The sequence below is a fragment of the Poecile atricapillus genome, chromosome 1, assembly GCF_030490865.1.
Source record: "Poecile atricapillus isolate bPoeAtr1 chromosome 1, bPoeAtr1.hap1, whole genome shotgun sequence".
Taxonomy (NCBI): domain Eukaryota; kingdom Metazoa; phylum Chordata; class Aves; order Passeriformes; family Paridae; genus Poecile; species Poecile atricapillus.
Genome location: NC_081249.1, coordinates 89410511 through 89433461, shown reverse-complemented (window position 1 = coordinate 89433461; position 22951 = coordinate 89410511). Strand labels below are relative to the sequence as shown.

Below are 22951 nucleotides of genomic sequence, written 5' to 3'. Positions count from 1 at the left end.
GTGAAAAATGTGAAACCACTGCAAGTTAATTAAGAATAATGAGATATAATAACTTTATGTTGACATTATGAGTGAGATGATTTACTATACTTGAGATTATAATGCTTTTTTGGGGGAAAGAATTGGCCTTGCTGGAGAAAAAGTAAGCAGGAGAGCAATGCAGTAGCCAACAAGTAAGCAACATTTCCCACCAACATCCAAACTAACAGGGCAATGGCCAAACTTCAGGTTTCGAAAACAACACAGCTGAAAAATCCATTGAACATTTATAAAGCCCTCGGGACAGAGCAAGGGAGAGAAGATGAATGTACAGGACTGTCAGTGGGTTCTCTTTGCAAGCAGCTATGTTGTTCTGCTAGGTTAAAATCTGTTTACTCTGTAAGTTTTTTTACTCTCAAGAAATAATCCTTTTCATTGAGACACACACTTGATTGGAGGATGGGATTGTCCTCGCTTCTGGAAGGAGCAGAGCAGGAGGTGCTGCAGGGAATCAAGGCACAGCAAGGAAGTTCTGGTGTCCTTCAGACCAGCCTGAGGAACCTTTCACAGGCACTGACACCTGCCCTTCACACAAACCTTGCCAAGGCTCTGGACCTCCATGAAAAGGCATTGAAAGGGGCTGCTTTTAAAGCTTCTGCCAAAGACTCTTCTGGTTAATAGGAGCCAGCAGAAATGACGCTCATGAAATCTGTGTAAATGGTGAAAGAATGCTACATTTGAAAAATAATGATTCAACTTCATTGTAAGTATTCTATCTAAAGGAGACTTCTTTTTTCAACAGGCTGAGAAGACTGATAAGAAATTGATTCCTAAAGCTACCACATATATTATTTTCTGCATGTACTTCTCTTTGTTACAGAAATTCAATACTTTGTTACAGAAATTTCAGAAAAAGCAAGCAGAATACAAAGCTTATTCCCTCCACTATACCTCAGTTAGCATAGTACTGAATCTTCCCCTGCTGCAGTAAAATAAAAGATAAGACCAACACTAAAGAGCTGGAAAAAGAGCTGGAAATTTAATTCACAGACAAATTAGCTGCATTGCATTTAATATTCCCAGTGAGGAAATGAAGAGAAATTTATTCTGTTCCTTCTCTCCACAAATTCACCAGAGGGAATGATAACCCTTAATTAAAGAAGACTGATTGCTTTTCTTTTTTTTCCCAAGCTTTCGTTTGCCCTAAAATAAAATGATGAGAAATAAATGGTGCATATAAAAAAATAAAAACCTCACTGGAAATGCTGCAGTCATTCAAATTTCTCATTGTAGCAGATACTACATTCTAAAGAGCTCTTTAATAATCTAGCAGGAGAGGAGCTCAGACTGGACAAATTCATGCCCGGTGGAGCAAATACATTCAAGAAAACAAACAAAACCCAAGGAATTATTTCTGTTCATTCAGGGCTTATAATTATGAATGGTTTGCAAGTATACAGCCTTTTTTTTTTTTTTTCATAAAGACTATTTAAATATGAAGAAAACAGGAATATCTGGATGAAGAAGGAGATGGATTGCAAAGTAGAAAAGGGCCTAGGACTAGAACTATATTGATGACACCTTGGCATGGTCAGACAAAACTGAATAGGAAATACAGGCTGAACAGCAGAACTGATCCTAATGCAAGCTTAACAAAGAAGTGTGGTTGCGCCTAGAGAGCTGCAAGCTGTTAAAATATTTGTCAATGTTTAAAGAATGATATGTGAATTGAAACATTTATTTGCAGCTTATGTTTATAACGAATATTAATATTTCCATTTATTTAAAAATGCAAAGCAGAGGAGTTGGAAAGTCTAGTTAGAGAGGAGACATCTCAGTACCTTCTACTGCACACTTAGACCAAGAAGGAGCTCTGAAGAGTCTGATAACAAGGGGGCCTTTGATAATGGGTAGGTAAGGTAGAGATGACTCTTGCATGGCTTGTTTCTCCTGACCTGAGGGTAGCTGTGGTCTACCTTAGACTGGTCACTCAAAGGACTAATGACACCATATTGACAGTCTTTGACCCATTTCCCACAGCATTCTACTGCAGGAACTGTTACAGATCCTTTCCAACCCAAACAATTCTAGGATTCTGTGTAAGAAAGAGGTATGTGAAAACTGTTCTCCTGTTTTGGTCAAGGATACTCTTAGCTCCAGCGCAGAGCCTTTTGCAGCTTCTCTGGAGACATCTGTTCTGAAAAATATTTATTGCTGCTCTCTATTTTCTTTATTTCAATTAATTTTTTTTTCATGAACTTCCTTTTTATACATTGGCTATTTAGCGTACTTAGCAGGCTTTGGTGAGGCACATATCAAGGCAGATTCTGTCTGCAGGGCCGTCTTTGACAATCCGCTGCTGAACCTTTCAGAGATATCCAAGGAAAGCTCTCAGAGAAGACTTCTCTTTACACAAAGATTTTGACCCACTTGAAGTATATTCTATTTCTTCACATGTGAAGAATGAATTCTCTACTGAATGCTAATGATTTGTCAATAGCAGAATTTGCCCTCTGACACAAGCATGCCCTGGTCTTCTGGAGCTGTGCTGTTCACATTTCTAGGTTTAAAAAGTACTATGAAGCATAAGAACTGTGTTTCCCTGGATGTCCCCCAGGACCTGTTTTAAAGGTTGGCTTCATAAATGTCACCTTTCAGTCTTCAGATCCCAAAGAGGCTCCAAATGGAAGGCTGTGAATACTAATTCAGGGTTTCCATCCTTGATTTCTGGTAGGTATCATCTGACTCCAGCAGCTTGTAATATTTCACTTTGTCTAATTGAAACAAAATCTCATCCACAATTACTTTATCTTCTGCTTTTTCCCCCATATTAAAACTTCCCCTTTTCTTCCTAGTGGAAAGCACTGCAAAATGGCTTAATTGTCTTTGATTTTTGCCTAATCACTAACTGGCTGTGCAGAGCCCCTAGCAAGACTTTTCTCCAGACATTTTTGATGAAGTACTAGTTTTGATTTCTTTAGCTAGTTCTCCTCAAACTCTTTTAGGATTTTTGCTTTTAATCTGCCTGACAACACTATTCTTTTCATTTTATTGGTTTGGATACAATAGACATCTTTTTGGAAATTGCCTTTTTACTGCTAATAAACTTGCTTACTTGGCTGTTCATATGTGCTGGCCTCCTTCAATCCATTCTCCGGCCTTTCTCAATAGGTCATACGCAGCGGTGTTATGCTTCCAGTCTGGTGTTCTTCAGAAGTTTCCATGCTGTTTGCTAGGATTTCTCTTTGCTGACCTTTCTAGACTCTTTTTAACAAGCTCCCTCATTCCTGCATAGCTTTTCTTGAAGCGGAGGACAATGGCACTGGCGTATTTGGCCTGCAGTGCTCCAGTAGAGCTGGTGAAGCTGAGCTCTCTGTGGTCACTGTCACAGAGTGGAGCTTCCATTAGAAGGGCTAGAGCCACAGAGCTGAGGACTGCCTTTGCTCCCGTGGGCTCAGACCAGATGCTCCATGGAATAATTGTTGACAGAGCCCCAAAATGTCATCTCTCTTTCATCTGCTGGTATGACATTTGTCAATCTACAGGAGGGCTGTCGAAGTCTCCCATTGCTACTGTTTTTCCTGCTTCTCTGGTTTCTTGCAGTGTATTGAATTCAAGGCATTTTGCTAATCTGGGTCAGTAGCATTATCTATCATAACAATAATCTTCCGTTTTAGGCCTCGAATTTCAACCAGTACAGACTTCATGTAACTTGAGACAGTGAAATTGTAAATTTGTTTTGATGATGAGCTTTCAATGAGGTGGAGCAATGCTCTACCTCCTGCACAGTTTACCTCTGTATTTTATATCCTGTGTTTAGTGTCCCTTTTCTCCAGGTTTCCAACATGTATCGTTGATCAGTGTCTGCATTTTGGATCAAACACTCTGCTTCCCTGTGTCCTTTTCAAGATTTCAAATGTTATGTAGAAATGAGTGTACCACAACTTTGTTTCTTTTATTGGCACCTTGTATAAAATTCATTATGTTTGTTTTCCTTTGCCTGCTGGATTACTTGCATCTTCTGGATTGTGATTTTCTTGAGGATTCAGAACTTTCCCATTTTTTACCTCATAAAGATATTTATGTTGAGCCTGGCCTTTCCCACACCTATCAGCTGGCCCCAGCTACCTGGGTTTTCCAGCCTGTTGGGGTATATTTTAATTTCAAAATTGCTGTCTGAGGCCTTCATTTTTGCTAAGAATGTCTGAGAATGTTTTCAATTTGCTGCAAGACCAAGCAATATCATGAAAGAGACTTTGGATGTTTTCAAATCAGCTGGACTTGATGAAATTCCTGCTAGGATACTGGGAAGATTGTCTGAAGCAATGCCAGCACTATTAGCTGCTATCTTTGAGGAACTGTGAGGTACAGAAATAAATGTGTTGCCTCTCACATTTTTTTCAATAATGAGGGGGCAGGGGAAGCAATAGTTGAGCCTCCAGAAGTCAACTACAAGGTGAGTGGCAACCAGGGTGAATTTATTAAGAACAAATCATACCAAACCAATCTAATATGTTCCTTTGATGGGTCTTGTGGCTACGGAAGAACAGCAAAAAGATTATTTTAACTTTAAAGAGGCTTGGAATATTGTCTCATATGAGCTTCTAAGGAGCAAGCTAAGGAAATATTGTCTGTGTACAGTTTTCAGCAGTTGAGAGCAATATTGACTGAAATATATATATATATATATCAAGTAGGCCTTGATATTCAGACTTAACTTGGTGATTGAGATCTTTATTGCTAATTTTTTAATTAACCAAATAACACAGAAAAAGCATAGCACAGAATATATTTGAAGGGTTTGAAATTACTTTAAATGATCTTGACGACCTGGAGAAATAAGCTTTAAAACCTAGCATGCAGTTTTGTGAGGAAAAAAACATCTTCTGCCTTTAGCTTTCAGTCACCAGCTGTTCATGAGCTGGACAGCAGCATTGCAGGCAGGAATCTGGAGGTTGCAGTGTGTCCCAAGCTGAAAGCTTCATGCAAAGCTGATGCAAAACAAAGAAACCCCTCAGTGGATCGTTGCCACAGGTCAGTGGGCAAACAGGGTCACACTGCCCAGCTCAGCCGCTCCCCCACTCTCAGAGTCAGTGTCAGCCAGAAGAATGCCTCTGTAGTGGGCTGGTGGGGATTGGGGCAGCCTCTGATCCCAAATTGTGGCCTCTTGAGAGCAAATTCTCTACTTTCAAGAGAGACCAAAGCTCTGCTGGGAGTCCAGACATTAGCAATAATAAACAAACCAACTTGCAATACACCAGTGGAGGTTTGCTTTCCTGAAGGCATCAGTTCTGGTGTTCCAGAGCCCTAGGCTCACCTTAAGCACTAGTTCAGTCTCAAGGGTAAAGGCAGCCTCTCATTTGTATTTTTGAGTCCACAGTCTCATTTACGCTGAGATTCATGAAAATCTCCTTTATTTTCTGCCCTTCCACCACCACGAAATCTCAAGGCTGAGTTGGATCTTTCACAATAGAGATTGTTCTTGGCACTGTTGCTCAAAGGCCTCCTTTACACCATATCAGTTTTCTCTCTCTTTTTCTCTGAGGTGACTTCCTGGATGTATTAGGGTGTCTCTGTCATGTATTTGGGACGGAGTCTTTTTATGTCTTCTGTCACCTCTCAACGTTTTTAGCAAAAAATGAGAGTTCTTTGCTAGGTGGTTGATCTCTGAGATTTGAGACTTCTATTGCCCTTACCCTGACTCTTATCTGAGTTGAAGAAGAGATGAGACTACTTCATTGTTTGGAAGAGATGAACAAAACTGTTTGTTTCCTTGCTTCATCTCAGGATGGAATGACACATCTGAAGAAATAAGTAAGGAACATACTGCTGAGTAATGAACACAAAAATACTATCATCACAGCTGAATAAACAGTAGTATTGGCAAAATCTGCCTCCTTTGTTCCATATGGGGAGTTTTCCTCCCTAATTTGCCCTAAACTAGGACAGAGGGCCAGGAGAGGACTCAGCTGGAAGATCATGTCCAGTTCCTGGTGCTTTAATTAAGGGAGGATGTTGAACAGCTGGAGAGTCAGAGGACAGAACTGGGAATGACCAGAAGTCTAGAAAACATGGCATATGATGAAAAGCCAGAGGAATTTGCGTAACTTGGTTTAGAAAAGAGACAATAGAGGGGTGGCCCATTGCTGAACTTTAAATATTTTTAAAATAGACATAAAGAGAAAGCGACTGAATCTTTTTGTGCCCATTATGGATGGAAAATAACCGAAATTACAGGAAGGGAGAGCCAGATGAAGCATCTGTAAATTTTCCTTGTATAGTCAATCAATGAAACTGGTTTTCTCTGGAGGAAGTGGCATCTCCATGAGTGGAGAGAGAGTAGCTAATTCTGAATTCAGGAACAGGAGTGGACTAGATGGCTTCTCTTCTCCAGCCTACTTTTCTATTCTTCTGTGAATGTTATCCAGTGGCTGATGAAGACTTAGTCCTCACTGATTCCCAAATTGAATAGAGGGACCACTCCCACTGCAAGTAGAAGCTACCAGACATTTTCCAGCTGATAAAATGGAAGTGGGACATCAAGAGCAGAGCGCTCTTCGATGCAGATAGGGGCAGGTCCCTCTTGTTCCTGTTTTTACTGTCCTCTGTGGACTTGAACGAGCTACTACTTTCACTGCCAGCACCACGGTGCTTTAAAAACAAGGTGAAGAAGGAAGGCCACAGCTACAAAAGCCTAACTGGCCCAGCAGGCCAAAATAATTTAGCTAGACCTACATAAGGGTATACCATGATTAATGTCATATCCAGCTGCCTCTGACTCCCTGGCTTCAGGAGGGACAGCTGTCCATTGAAATCAAGGGGAAAATCCCAAGCTGAGTCACATCTGAGCGCCTCTGCTGCTCCACCCTGTGTGAGCTCAATGTCTTCAGAGACAGCTTTGGCAGCAGCTGGTGAGAACCAAAGGGTTTTCTGGGAAACAGCTTCTGTAGACCTTCCTCTACATGTTCTTGCTCATCTCACACTTTGCCCTTATTTTTCATAATTGCTATAAGTTGTACTTTTATGTGGAGTTCTTTGCCTGACAGTAGTCTTAGATATGTACCTGAGGGGTGCTGTATGATTTTGTACTGAGAATATGCAGTCACTGCCCTCCCTCCTTCAGCATTTCCCAGCAATAGTTCAATGGCTCTGCATCTGCTCTCTGAAATCCATTTTTTGATGTTTTGTTATGGTGTGCTCAGCCTGTGACTCTGCTTGCTCATACCCTCCCTGCTACCTGCACATGACCCAACTGGGCCTTCTACATCAAACACTGATGTGATCTTTCCTCACAGCCTATTGGACTTATCCAAGCATTGCTGGTGTCAGAGTTTACAGCTCCAGGTCTTTTATGAAGAGAGGTAATCAGGGGAATAATGCATTATCTCTCTTCAATGACACAAAGCACTTTGGATCTTCCTCATCTGAAGAAATACAATGGAACAGACTTCCACGGCAGGACACAGAAGCATGCTCCTGAATTCTTCTGGGTTTTTCTGGAGGGGAGGGAAAGGAGGAATGAAAAAATAAATTGTAAGGATGAGATGAAAGAAAGGATACCACAACAAATTCTGAAGAATGCTGAGCACAAATCAAGTTCTCTTCTGGTTTTTGGAGGCAGAGTTTTTTGCAGAAAAAACAGCCAAATGCTTGGTAGTCTCCTAGAACACTAGAAAAACGTGTCACAGGCTGTCCCTTTCTGCCTCTTTCCCAAATTTATCCCCTTCTCTTGATCCTTCTACCCCTCTAAAACCCTGCCATCCCAGGACATCTCTGCGTGCTTTGCTCCCACCTGCTCTGTCTCTGACCTTGTTGCCTCTGCATGTCCCTCCCTGTGTGTTCCTGGATGCTGCCCTGTAGGTCCATTTTTGAGCCATTATTTTTCTCCTTCTCCTCCCCTTCAGTGCTGTTTAAGGCTGTATCCAACTCTGGGTGGCACAAGGTGAGGGAGAGGGGGGCACAGCCAGCTCTCTGCCCTCTGCTCATATTTGGGGCTGAGCTCCTGTGGCAGAAGCATGCTCTGCACCAGGCAAGTCTTCAGCAAAGATAACATCTGGATTTCAGACAAGCTCTGCAGACCATGTGCAAGTGGAAAGCAGTGATTTACAGCTAGGTCAGATCTGACAGGATTTTCATATGGCCACCAAGTACAGGCTGATGTCTCCAGGGATCAACCCCCGCTAATTTCGAGCCCCTGCATGAAGCACTGAACTGCAGTGAAACCACTGTAAGATATTTTCAGCATGGGCCAACCATATTTTTCACTAACCTCATTCTTGGAAGTTGCTGACCAACTTTCAGTGAAATGTTCCCAAAATAAAATTCAGCCCAACACAGAGTGCAAGGATGGAAAATTTCAGCCTAGGATGATTAAAATATGAAGAAGTTAGAAGCAACCGAAAACCAGATCTTATAATCAAAACTGTTAGGCAACATTAAATATAAGATTTGTTGCCCTCTCCACCTGTAACAGAGGGATGGATATTTAAGTATTCAATTTGGGAAAAATTTTCTTGCATGACTGGCATGCAAGGAGAAAACATTTTCCTTCTGAACGTGAGGCATATGCCCAAGAAAGACATCTGATAAGGAGAAGCAGTGGTGACTGTATGCAAACTGTTAAGTGATCTAAATTATTTACCTTGCTTGGAGTTCACCAGATTCTTCACCAAAGTGTTTTAAAGTCCCAGACTTAACTGAGCACTAGTGGATGCATCAGGGAGAGAGATGGCAGCTTGACCCACGGTGATTTGCCATCTGTGCAAAGCAAACAAATACAACCAACTGGAGGAAGGAGCATTGTGACTGTAATAGGAACTGAAGCACAGATTTACAGAGGATCTTTGTGTTTGGGCTCACAAGTCTTTGACTATTTTAGCATTGAAAAGTAAGCAACTGCAAGAACCCAGCACAGATCTGTGCAAAAATCAAGCTTTGGCTGCTGGCTGCTTGACATTCCACCTGCAAGGGTGGACCAGATATGTAACTATTTCCTACGCTACTTTCTTTAGTTTTCAAAAGAAGACAGATAGGTTTCCAGCAAAGTTTTTAGAGTGTCTTTTTAAGGTTTTTACTGTACTCCAATGAAAAGGCTTCAGGATTTAAAAACTTGTCCACTTTTTTCAAGTATATACAGGGGTTATAATAAAAGATATCTCGTGGCAAATTTTGATTTCCTCAGATTACAGCTTCACAACTGAATCAGGAGGTTTACTGCTGTCAGAGAAAATACCACTTTTGTATTTAGTCACTGCTACTTTGAATTGAGTCCATTTCTGAAAGAAGAAAATGCATCTAGATGCAAAGTACAGCCTCTTAAAAGCCACAGCATAAACACAGAGATTTTTCTCCTCTCCTGATCCAAAATACAGTAGTCACAGACTATTTTTAATTCATGTAAAATTATGATAATCATGAAAGCATAAACTTTATGGTTTGTTGAATTGGCTACAATGTGCATCCCTAAAGTAGGGAAGTACTGAGATCAGCATAATGAGAAATATGACAGAGGACCCTGCAGACAGCTTGTAGGCTGAAACAAAGATCAGCCCAGACCAGATGTAACTACATTTATTGCTGTGCTGTGCACCAGAAAATGTTAAAAATAAAGCACAGGGAGTGAAGATTTCCAAACATATTAGCAGACCTCTGGTGATGTGATCCTAGTGGTTTTAAGGCCATAGTGCCTTGAAGGCCAGCAAATACTGGGCTCTTTTTATTGCTTTTACCAACATAGATTGATATATATGACCCAAACCTGACATCTAGTGGAGGAAGAACGAGGGCAGGATTTTCCTTGCCTTCCCAGGGATGCACTGGGCTGTGAGCACACAGAGAGAGCACTTTGCTCTTCTCCTCTGAAGTGACCCAAAGGCCGTCTGCCGCACGGCTCGTCCTGGCCAGGGAAGCAAACCAAGGGGCCTGTGGGCACTCGAGCTGATTGTGCACACCTTGTTTACTTCATGACACCTGAATCCACAGCTATCCGTGCCAGAAGCCAGTTCCACAGTGCTGTCAGCAGGTAATGAGCTCTGAAGGCTGAATTTAAAGAAGTTTCAAAAGACAGTAGTAGAGATGGCCATGTCTGGTTGAATTTGGTCAGGGTCTTGTGAATGCATCTAAGAGAAAGAATAGGTGATCACTACAGCTACACAGATGGCATCACTGACCTACAATTTCTGCTGTCACAAATGTCAGGTCTGCACTCCTGGACCAGACCAGTCAGTTCAATGCTAGGTCATGAGGCTGCAGCTCTATTTAGACTCCAGCTTTTTCCCAGTGCAGTCGTTCATTCACTGCCCCACCTGGGCTGCTTGAGCTGGGAGGTTAACAATACTCTGGGGAAGTTTCAACAAGTTTCTGCCTCGTCCTCTTCACCTGCTACTGTAATATCTCATTTCTCAGTTAGCAATAATCAAAACTTCAGGCTCTCATACGTGCATGGAAATGTTGAAAGCATGAACCCTAATGGCTAAAAAAAGCCAAAAGCCAAATAAAACTGTCCAGTGCTTATTTTTAATATCTTGCAAATTTAAATCAATATCATAAATTTATTAGTACCTCAATCCTGATGAGAGTCCTTACAGGCCATTTAAAATGGCAGAAGACAAAGGGTGTTTTAGTTGTTTATACACTGCAGGACGCAAAACACATCTCCCAGGTGCTAGTAAAAAGTCCAGGCTTTGTAGCTGGGAGTTGTAACTACTCACACTGTCTGTCAATCATCATTTTGGGAGGATGAGGCAGAGATTTATTAAAACCCCTGACATACTGTTGCTTGCCTTACTGAATACACAGCCATCAGCCACTGCCAAAGAGCTCAGCTACAGGGCTCTGTCCCTAGCAATCACAACACTGACGAGGTGATGCATGGTTTTAGAAGGGATTTTTAATCTCCTGACAGCAAAACAAAGTTAGTGTTATACAAACAGTACAAAGTTTACCACAGGATTGAGCTTTAATCTCTGGTGGTTGCTTATTGACTGCAGAAGAAGCAGAAACTACTCAGTGAAAAGACTTCCTCAAAATCCTGTTTGCAGGCATACTTGAAGGAGAAGCTCTCACCCCCTGCAGCTTTCCTGAAACCCAAAGTAAGTCTAAACTGAGGTCTGAATTGGAAGACAGGACTAGATCTGGATTGTTTAAAATTCCTCTTTATTCTGACGCAAGAAGATTTGGTTTATCTTATTGTGCTTGATAATTCTGACCTTTCTAAAAGTTAGAAAAGCAGAAGTTGTGATAGATGGCTTAAAGAATGTCAGTGTATATATGAAGACTTGTGCTATCAGCACAATTCTTGAAGTCAAAGAAAGCAGGCGTGGGATACTTGCACCCCCTGCTACCTAATGCCTGTAGGAGCAGACAGGACAATACAGAAGAAATCAGCTGCATTTCCTCTTCCTCTTCCAATGAGTTCCTCATCTTGGGCTCTTTACTAGCAGAGAATTGTGAGTCCTAATTTTCAAATGCAAGCACAGGTACTTCAGTCAGTGAGAAGCAGTTTGACAGGTTGTTTCTGTGTACATAACCTGCATGTTTATCTGTGCCAAAAGTGACCAACATGGGACACATGGGGCTGATTTTGGAGAAGCTTGCGACCCTTTCTAATCTGCCGTGGGAGGTTAATCCTGAAAATTAGGATATTTACTTCTTCCTGTACACGTTTTTAGAGAAGTCAGACTGAGTCACAGCTGTTTTAAAATTTCATGTTTCCACATACCTATTTTAATCAGGACTGCAGAAGTAATTGCAACAAACAATTTAGAAAATTGACTTTGTCTGTGTTTTGTACATGTTTCTACACACACGGGCTTGGTTTGCTAAAACATCAATTTGCATAGCTTTCAGTTCTTGCTACTTCAAAAGTATGTAAGTGCAGGCATTTTCTGGGCAGCACTTATGTTGGTTTGATTAGACATCTGGGTCACACCACTTCCATTCCCTGAAAGGCTGAGTTAGTTCTCAGAAACGTTTCATATTGTGGAATTTGTTTTTCTCCAGTGTTTTCTCATGATTTGTCCAAATTCTGTGTGTTCCTTTTATGGTATACATCAGTGCTCCAGCATGTAATGCAAACACCAAGAAGGTATTTGTTACAGAAGAGAAAGGAAGATCTGTAGAAAATGCTTTGTTTTTGCTACAGCACTGGCCTTGACAGAGACTTGCTCTCAGGGTCTGGACATAGTTTTACAGTGTGTTCATGCTGGAGCAGGTTAGATGTAGAATCTGTATTTACTTGCTCCCAGATTTCATGATCTTGAATTCTGTCACTGGGCTCCATAGCTAATTGTTCAGTCACAGAGTTGTCCTTAGGGGTAATCTAACAAATGATGTTCTGGGACAACCCTTGAGCAGAATTAGTGGAACAAATAACACAGCCAGTCTTAAGATGGAACTTATGACCAAATTACACAATTGAAATAGCAGAGGATCTTAAATGTCCTCTTCAGACTGCTGTTTAAAACACAATGAAGAGAGGCACAGAGATCCAAGCTTCCTACTACTCTTATGGCTGCATCTGCAAGTTTTCCTCATACTGGGGTAGAGGATTCATAGACCAATGTGCAAGGTAGACCGAGACAACTCTCAGCAGCTCTTCTGTAAAACAGATGGCTCCAAGTTTTGCATTCAGTGACATTAGAGCCCATGGAAGGGAGAATGACAGTTCAGGGATCTAATTTCTGCTCCATGTTATTCTTCTCTTCAAGGTTCCCTACACCTCTCTCAGCAATGGCTATGGTGTGTCTTTCTGACTTCGAAGCTTATGCTAAGAAGTATTTACCCAAGATTGCTTGGGATTATTTTGCAGCTGGAGCAGACGACTGTACCACACGAGATGAGAACATCCTGGCATATAAAAGGTAATGTGAGAGGGAAATGAAGGGGGTTGTACCGGGATCATTCAAACTGGTTTTATGCAAGTGTTTGGACTTGACAAGCAAGGACACCTAAAACCTTGTCCTTTCCAGGGGGTCCCCAAGCTAAATGCAAAACCTGAGCAGCATGTGCTGTATGCTCTGATACCAGACTGAGTATGACATGGGTTGTATGAGGCTTTAGGGATGCTGAGGGTACAGGCAGGTGCTAGGGTGGGGTAGGGTACAGGGTGCTGTGGTGTGTGTGGCATTACAGGAGACGGCCTGAGTAGCTCTAATAGAATGAGATGGAGCTCCTGGTGAACAGCAGGAAGCCTATGTGCAAGTAGGGTGGGATTTAGGGAAGGTGCTGCAAAGCCTGAGGGCAGGCACGCTGTACAGGGAGGACAGACACAGAAATGGTGGAGTGGAAGGACCCAGCCTGGCTGCAAGTAGAAGGAACCCAGGGGAGGACAGCGGGAGAACAAGACACGGTGATCTGAGGTGGGAGATGCAGAGATTATGTACTGTGGCCAGTAAAGCAGGATTAATGAAAACTTGAAGTGACTGAACTGCTGGCTGAATTGACCTCTAAAAGCAAACAAAAAGGACAAAGAGGCTTTGCTATATTTTCTTTTGTTATAATTTTATTATTTGCTGTTTTCTTCATTGGGTCAGATTCCTGCTTTGCAATTGGTGAATGAAGAACTTGGAACTTCCATGAAACTTCAGAAAACTCACTGAACATCTACTGTCCTGAAGGGTTTTTTTTGCCTTACAGAATTCGTTTCCGGCCACGTGTTCTGCGGGACGTATCTGTGATGGACATTAGGACTAAAATCCTGGGTTCTGAAATCAGCTTTCCTGTAGGAATTGCCCCTACAGGCTTCCACCAGCTAGCATGGCCTGACGGAGAGAAAAGCACAGCCAGAGGTACTCTTCTGCTCTGGTGCCATGTAGCAAAAAGGGGGTTGTAGAAAAGCCTCAAGAAGCTGTTAAGATGACCTGAAGTGTGACTGAGAAAAATTTTTGTTGGCTTGAGGGCATAAACTCCATTCCCCCTTTCTGACACCCTGCATAGGAAACTGTATAGATGCTGCTCTTCTTCTCCAGCTACAACCTTACAAAATCAGCCCCATGGAGTCTGCTGCAAACTGAAGACTAGGGCAGTGAACACATTTCTGACTCACACTAAAAACGCCATAATGTTTTCAGCACTGGGGGCTCTAGATGGGTTGTAAAAGTGGTGGATGGGACTCAGACTGTGAATTCCTTGTTACTGGTTAAGAAATGTCTCCCTTGGAGAAAAAGATATCCCCTTTTCACAAATCCCATGGTGAGTTTGGAGACCTGACCCCTAGAAATGTTTTTTCTTCTGTGTACACTGAGTATATTTAACAGTACATTCGTGAGAGGACTCAGTCATAAAGATAAAATTCGTGCTTTTTCTAAACACATAGCTGCAAAATGAAAGCACAGATCAGTTAATTACCTCTTCTTTTTATGCTTTCTTAACCATGCACAAGACTGCATGGTAAATACAGTCATTGTTAATCCCGGGGCGTAGCTGCCCTGTGTTTTGTAGGATACTCTTGAAATCGGGGATTGGGGTGGTCTCTGCAAACAGTGCATGGTTTTGTATCTGACATCTGGCAAGACCCTTCAAATGCCTTTGTTTCTGATTCCTTTCCAATGCCTCCCAAGCGGCCAGGGCAATGAACACCTGCTACATTGCCAGCACCTACTCCACCTGCACGCTGGAGGAGATCTCTGCGGCCGCGCCCGGTGGGCTCCGCTGGTTCCAGCTCTACATCCACCGCAACAGGGCAGCTTCCCAGCAGCTGGTCCGACGGGCGGAGGCCTTGGGCTTCCAGGGCCTCGTCCTCACCGCGGATCTGCCCTACACAGGCAAGAGACGCGACGATGTCCGCAATGGTTTCCGCCTTCCTCCCCACATGAAAGTGAAGAACTTGGAACGAGCCTTTGAGGTTTGTAAAATGAGCCCGTCCTTTCATTCCCTGCGCTGGCATGTACCACATGAGACAAAAACCACTGTGTAACTGCTGCCTTGGCATTTGCTCTGCCGGGGCGTATCTTCTCCCTTGCTGGTTCTGCAGCATCCTGGCTTGACCTCCTGCCAGGCTGGGTTCTGTCTTCAAAATCCCCATCCAGCTGCCCTAGAGACACTGATCTCCACCCCCATTGTAATTATTCTCCTCCAGAGACTTGTGACATTTCTGGAGCTGATGAACGTGTCTGTCGGTAAGTTTGATCAATCTGTTCTAGGGCGAGGAAAGACACCAAGGGACCTGTGCATTGTTGCAGCTTGGATGAGTTTTCCTTTTGTTGTTTCATTCTGGCTGTAGGGAGATGACCGGTCTGAGTACGGACTGCCACCCAACAGCTTGGATCCTTCGGTCACCTGGAATGACATCTACTGGCTGCAGAGCCTGACACGCCTGCCCATCATCATCAAAGGCATCTTGACAAGAGAAGATGCAGAGCTGGCAGTGAGACATGGAGTTCAGGGAATTATTGTGTCCAATCATGGTGGAAGGCAACTGGATGAAGGACCTGCCACTGTAAGTGAGAAAATGGATGTCCCACATTTTCCCTGTTTACAGGTTTGATAACCTGGGTATCTCTATGCCCAGGTTTGTGTGTACACTTCTGGCGTACCTGAGTTTGCCCAGTGGCCATGGATGTGTGCAGAACTGGTGAGCTCCATGCCTTGGCATGGGGGCTACCCACTGAAGTGTTTGCTCAGCTTCTTGGGAGGGTTCTGGAAGTACCACAGAAGCCACATAAGTGCAGATAAGCTACTGGCCTAAGTCAGGAAGAGTTCCTGCCCGTGTCTCTATCAGCTGGTGCAGCACACTCAAACTCTTTGCGCACTGCAGCAAAAAGAAAACAAAGCTCTGGAACCAAAATTGTACAAATGACAGCATAATGTATTCTCATTGTTCACATCTGTCAAAACATGCAAAACAATGCAGCTAGCTTTAGTGAGAGGTCTGCTTGCGTATTTACAGGCTCAAGTCTAAACGGGAATTTATTGACTTACATGAGCCAGAAAAAGGATAACTTATCTGGAGAAAAATTCCCCTGCTTTTTCATTTGTAAAAAGAAATCATGCATTGTTTGGACATGTGTGTATTTCACTGGCTTAATTTGGCTTCCGTCAGTTTTTCCAATTGCTCTTATTTTACGGTTCTGCATTGCACAAGATCTTATGAACTTTCTTTTCTTGGTTTTCTTTTGTTAAATATAAATAGGTACCAGGGAATTCTCTTCTATTGTACATCAAGGCTGACAATAATGAATAAAAAAAAATTAATAAACTCAATGCTAAAGGCGTAATTACAGAAATGGCATCCACATTAAACTGTTCTTCTACCTTAGAAGTTGTTTTACATACACAGACAAGGCAGTAGGTACATAGTTGGGCTCTGCAATTCTTCTGGTGCCAAGCCTGGCTCTTGCTGAGCTAGTCCTAGAAAATTTCAGCCTGAAAGTTTTCAGTTTGAAATTCAGGGAAAAAAAAAAATTAAAAGAAGGCAAAAAGGTATAAGACACTGCAGGAAAGAGCCTTTTTTGATTTGCTCTGAAGGAGAGTTAATGATGTCCAGTGCAATGTCCTGCCCCTGGTTGTACTGCCTTAGGGGCCAGAGCCAGCATCTCTGTGTGGTGCTGCCCTGCAATGACATCCAAGGCTCTACTCCATGCTAAACTCTACAGAAAAGACCTTAGGGAATCAGTAGACCTAACGTGGAGGAAATGATTGACTGTACCACATAGCAAATGAAACCCTTTGAAGATGCTTTAGAGGGAGGCACTCAACAAATGGTCACCAGGATTAAGCTGAAATGTGAGGTTAGGTAGCAGGAGCAGTAGAAGTTTGATATCAGCCTTTTTGCAAACATGTATTATTCATCATTGTCTCAAATTAAAGTAAAATATTGATGACAATTCAATTCCCATTGAAATTTGTATTTATAAACTTCCATAAATCTAGTGAAAATGTTACTTTTTCACTAATGAAAAGTGATATCAAAGAATACCAGTATAAGCAAAGCTCTGGAAAATGGCAGTAAGTATCTGGAAAGCAGAACAGGCAGCTGCACGTTATTCTGCAGTTCCTGGCACTGAGCTATTTGTGATGCATCGTCACGTTTCATTTTGAGAAGGTATCCTACTAAAGCACTGCATCCCTGCCTGTCTCTTTGGAATATAGCCTTGTCTCAGAACCAAAAGCTGTCCTCAAGGTGAGACTGGCTTCTTTTTTTCAGATTGATGCTTTGGTTGAGGTTGTGGAGGCAGTCCGAGGCAGAGTTGAAGTTTACGTAGATGGTGGAATACGAAAAGGAAGCGACGTGTTAAAAGCGCTGGCACTGGGAGCAAAATGTGTCTTTATTGGAAGGCCAGCTTTATGGGGCCTGGCTTACAAGGTGAGTAAGGAGCTCTGAGTTCATATGCCTGCTTCTCACACTCTCCAGAAGTCCTGCAACTGAAGTCACAGAGTTTTCACTGGTGGAGACATATTTTTAAATTTTATTTTGCTGAATTTGAAGTGGAATAACCCCAAATTGAATGAAACCCCGACGTTTCCTCTGATTTAAAAAACCACTGAATTTCACAATTTCCTGGGATTTTGAAGGTGATAGCATTGTTTCCTGGGATCTGATTTCTTGTTGTTGCAGTTTGGTGCTAAAATACTTTAGGACTCAGGATCATCAGTGCTTTTGAAAATTGGAGCTAGGCTTATTTGCCAGAAAGATGAGTCTGACAATTTAATTTTCTTTCAGCAAATACTTGGGAACAATATATGGTTTTGGTAGAACAGACTCACAGCAGTGCTATGAATTCTTCAGATATAAATACAGAACTCCATCCCACAGATGGCTGAAACATTTTGACAAGGCTGAGCAAAACTGTGTCCTGGAGGTGCCTGGGCTTTCCACTGCTATTTCAGTTCCAGCTTTGCTGCTTCTCAACCCTGGGCATATTTCTATGATCCAGAGTCATGAATTAAACCTCTGATGCAGGAGATAAACTTAAGATAACTAAAATTAAAATATAATTATACCAGTTGGGGTTTCTTGATAATTTTTTTTTTTTCTTTTTGCTTTTTACATTCTGGATGGAATATTTAAAAACTTTTCTCTAGAAGAAAAGATACTTTTTTTTAATGGTCTAGACACATTTACTTTCTCTTAAATGGCACTCTTGTCCAGTGGTGTGATTGCTGTGGGTTTCATTAGCAAGGCTTTGAGAAAGAAATCACCTGAATCTCCTGAAAAAACCTGTAAAAATTGGCAGTACTGCTTCTTTCGCCAGTAAACATCAAAAAAGGGCTTAAGATGAAAAAGGTGCTCCTACAAGTTGCCTGCACTTTTTCCACAATGGAAACAGAAAGGAGATGGGCTTTTGGAGGGTTTAATTGTGCTTTGGTATTATATTCCATAGAGTATTCCTAAAGATGTACCTCAGTGGCATTACCAAAGTATACAACAGAGGAAGGACATAAACAAGTGCTAATATTGTCTGCACCCAAAGCATTCATTATTGCAAGACATAAAAAGAAAACTAAATAGAAAGAAAAAAAATAATCCTCCAGTATTTTATACCGGATCAAAAGATCAAAATAGAAGATCAAAATCTTCTATACATTATATTGGCTTTTGAGCTTCTTGGTGTCACACAGATTAAAACACATAGTCTATTGTTTTTAAAGATTCAGTCCAGTATTTGAGTAAACTACAGTTTCTGGAGTGATAACATATGTAAAGCTCTCATTACTTCATTAAAACCTGTCAGCATTGTAAGGCTTGACATTTTAAATAGCAAGCCCATTGGTGGGGGAAAACTGAAAGCTAAAAAAAAAGAACTGTCTACAAAATGTCAGAAGTGAAAAACAGCTTTGTTTTCTTTCCCTGTTCAGTTGTATCCCAAAAGGAAAAGCATCTAAATTAATCTGAGATGAACTGAGCACATCCATCATATCATTTTAATCATTCATCTCCATGAGAGACTGGAATTGGCATGGATTTAAGGGACTATCCCAGATGTCAGGGTGCAGGCATCCTGCAGTACTGCTCTGTGCCAGCACTCCTCTTCCCCTGACTGCTTTCTCTGTTGGTGCAGGGTGAAGAAGGTCTTCAGGATGTCTTGAGAATTCTGCAGGATGAGTTTCGCTTGTCTATGGCCTTAGCTGGTAAGGATTTTGACTGTAATGGGTGTTACAGATGTTTCTGCATGCAAGCCCTATACAATCAGGAGTGTGATGGATGAGTCACAAAAAGAGAATCCACAGGAGCTGTGATAGTTCCAGTTGCTATACTTGAGATTCTCTGCTTCCTGTGAAACAACTTGGCATTCCAGGTGTCACAGCAATGAAGATTTTATGGAGGGAGTAGGTTAGAGCAGCTTTGTGACCCAAGTAAAGACATGCAAAACTGCTAAGTACAGCCAAGCAAAACTTGGAATTTCTGTTCTCCTGGGACTGGCAGCATATGTATTCTGTATTTAATTAGTATTTATCAAGGTAAAATGCAACTAATTTTTTTTTTTTTCTGCATGAAGAGTTCATTAAGAACGTATGCAGAATTTTTCTCTGTGTGTTAGAGAATAGTCTGTAGGTGATTACACATTTTAAAAGCCTTTCTGTCTTCTTCCAGCTTTTGCTCTCACTCTGAGTTTCTCACTCCTGCTCAAGCTGTAGCTGCCCTGTTTGAACCCCTCACCAAACAGCAAATTTGCAGAGCCCAGTGCAAGCTCCAGTTTTACTCTTGAAAAAGAAGGCTGTGGGCGCTGGAACAGGCTCCCCAGGGCAGAGGTCAAAGCCTGACAGAGTTCCAGAAGCATTTGGACAATGCTCTCAGGAACATGGTGTGATCTTTGGGGTGTCCTGTGCAGGGCCAGGAGCTGGACTTGGTGATCCTTGTGGACTCCTTCCAGAAAGATGCAAAATATTCTATATATTATGACATGTAGACCTCAAGTGGATAGCAACACTGACTGGGAGACTGGAGCTGAAATCCCACTGGCCATTGGGTGGTTTTATGGGTTACTTTTTCAACAAGTAAAGATTCCTGGGGTTTTTCCCCAGCAGACTTTCATAGTTCTCTTCATGCAAAAGGGCACAGGATTCAGCAAGAGTGGGATCCTTTTGCTGAGGCTGTGCAATTCATTGAATCATATAATCTTTTAGGTTGGAAAAGACCTTTAGGATCATCAAGTCCAGCTGTTAATCCTGCACTTCCAATTCTGCCATGAAACCATGTCCTTTAGTGCCATATCTATGTGTCTTTTAAACACATCCAGAGCTGGTGGCTCAATCACTTCCTTGGCAGCCTATTCCAGTGCTTGCTAACAATTTCTGTGAAGAAATTCTTCCTTATATCCAATGTAAACCTCACCTGAACAGAGGATTCAAGGTGCATCCTCAGCAGTGCCCAGTACAGGGGACAATCACTGGCCTGGTCCTGCTCTCCACACCAATTCTGGCACGGGCCAGGATGCCTGAATCACACCTGGGCACAGAACTGGCTCGTGTTCAGCCAGCTGTCAACCAGCACAACCCATACTTGGCCAAATGAAATGGCAATGCAAATCTTCACCTCTGGCCATTTGGCACACAGCAACCCTTGTCTTTTCTCTGTGTTTTTCTGCTGACTTGACTGGATCAGAGTGCACACTGCTCAGCTTGATATAAAAATAGTTTTTTTCATGGCTCTAACTTTTTTTGTGGGGGGCTGAACCTCGAGGCTGAAGATGCCACTGAGGAGTGGAGAGATTGAAGTACCAATCTTTCCCAACCTGGCTTGTACAAGACTGTGATTCAGAGCAGGGGGGCTTCCAAGCTTCATCCACATCATTCATCCTTTCTCTCTCACCAATGTTTCATTTATTGCAGGCTGTGCCAGTGTCTCAGAGATTGGCCAACACCTGGTTCAGTTCTCAAAGCTGTGATCAGCCTCCTGCCCTGCCCACCAAACAGAGACAGTTGAAGCTAAGGTTCCAACCAGAGTGAAGATGAAAAAGGAGGTGCAATAAGTATCTGATAAAGCCTTCTGGAAACTTCTGAAGAGATTAGGAAAGGTTCTGTGTTAGCAGAGGCTGCGCTCTGCTTTTACTGAGACCAATGAATTCCTTAGCAGTTTGTGTAATTGTTACTTGCCTAAATACATTTGCTGTAAATTGGCTGTTCCACTGCATTACCTATGTTGGGTCTTCCTCCAAAGTTCCGCTACATTGGACAGCCAGACATGGAAAATCCTGTGCCTTGCTTTTTCCACTTGTCCTGCCAAGTCTCACTGCAGCCCAATCCGCACACCTCTCCTGCTCTGGGACAGTGAGTGTTGTGGCTGCTATCTTCCACAGATCTGCCTTCTCCTGGGTGTATTCATAGCAGGCATAGAAACAGGATGAATCAGCTACCAGGCTCCCCAGCTACCCTTTGAAGGCAGGGGCAGTTCTCACCCACTGCTCCTAAATGCCAAGCAGTGCAGGAGTGGAGCAGAGCACCACTTGTGGGGCAGAGCCAGCTCTCAGTGGTGCAAACCCCCTGCCTCACCCCACCTTGGAGCTGGCAGATATCCTGATACCCATTTCCCTGGCATGGGCAGGGGGAGCCATGCTACCTAAAGGTGACCTCTTGCAAAAAGCCTACTTTAAATCGGCCCAAAGGAGGCAGGAGGACGAAGCTAACCCTGTTAGCTCACTCTGTGCAGACTTTAATTTCTCTCACAGATAACAGTGTCTGCAGTGATCTTCCAGAGGCCTTCACATGGAGGCCTGCCTCTCTGTTCCAGGGACAATGAACCTTGTGGGCAGACTGACAGCCAGCAGATAAGACTTGGGAATTGCACCACATCGCACACATTGATGGATTTCAAGGATGTACAAGAAGAGAATGAGACAACTGGGAATGCTCAGTCCCACAAAGGCTGAAGGCAGGGGGAGGGGAGATCACATCACTGCCTTTTACTACTCATCTGGAGAAGATCCAGGACAACTTCTTGGATGTGTGCAGTAAAAGGGTGAAAGGCAATGGGCACAAGTTGCAATGAGGAGAATTCCAAGCAGAAATCAGTGGAAGAAAACATCACCTCGAGGGCAGTCAGACGCTGCAACACAGGGTTTGTGAAACCTCCATTTTTAGAGATATTCAGAGCTTGCCTGAGTAAGGTCCAGAGAAACCTCTCTGACACTGCTGTGAGAAGAGGTTGGCACAGAGACTGTCTTTAATCTGGATTGTAAGAGTATATCACAGAATCATAAAATAAGAGCTGCACGTGAGATCTGTACCCTGCTGCTGCCATGTCCGACTACATGGAGCTGCAGAGGCAGCACGTGCAGCTCTGTGACAGGCTGCAAGAAAGCATTTTCTGAGCGAAAAGAAAAGATATTCGGTGAGTGAAATTAAAGTGAGAAGTCTCAGGGTTCAATCAGGATGGGAGTCTATTTAACAAGCCCGGTTTTTTCCAAGACATTGAAAGTTTTCTATCATCTGGATTAGGCCTAAACCAATGCATACCAAAGTTTCATGTCCACTGTCTGCACCCAGTTCTGCCTTAGGTACTTGCTTGTTGCATCTCTGATAGACATTCAAGCAAGGTTACATCTTACAAAAAAACTGTCCTCAAAGACCGTAAACATGTAGATTAAGGACTAATCAAACCCTGCTGCTTCCCAGCATCCCTGGAGGATGGGACAGAGAATCAGTCTATTTACAAGGGTAGTTTATCTACAAAATGGATCTAAATATAAACATTTTTCTTTGGCATATGATGCAAATTTCTCCAGCCCTTAAATATATGAGTCACTCATCAATTTCAGCTAAAGAAATAAAGTTCTTCCAAAAACTAAAGGAAAAAGGAGACTAAATGTTTGTTTCTAGTTAATTACTGAAATCATGTGCTGTCTAATATAGCAAAGACTACTACAAGAAGGCCTTTTTGATCTTGGAGATAATGTCAGAAATGTTTACAATCACCTTCTCCATCCTACTGGAAGAATTTTGGTATTACTTAAATGGGAGATATTTTCTTTGTCAGGTTTGAGGATACAGAAACACTGAGACCTCTTAAGGTGGTTTCCTACATACCTTGATTGAA

The 22951-nt window shown here is 42.5% G+C and overlaps 1 protein-coding gene across 1 annotated transcript; it reads left to right on the top strand.

Moving 5' to 3' along the window:
- Positions 1-10995: 10995 nt before the first annotated feature.
- On the top strand, positions 10996-22711 carry HAO2 (hydroxyacid oxidase 2). Its single transcript, XM_058829486.1, has 8 exons — positions 10996-11069; positions 12687-12839; positions 13615-13766; positions 14538-14821; positions 15200-15415; positions 17123-17281; positions 18978-19047; positions 20749-22711. Exons 2-8 carry the CDS (start codon positions 12709-12711, stop codon positions 20802-20804), a joined length of 1068 nt encoding a protein of 355 aa, XP_058685469.1. The 5' UTR covers positions 10996-11069; positions 12687-12708; the 3' UTR covers positions 20805-22711.
- The last annotated feature ends 240 nt before the right edge of the window (positions 22712-22951 follow it).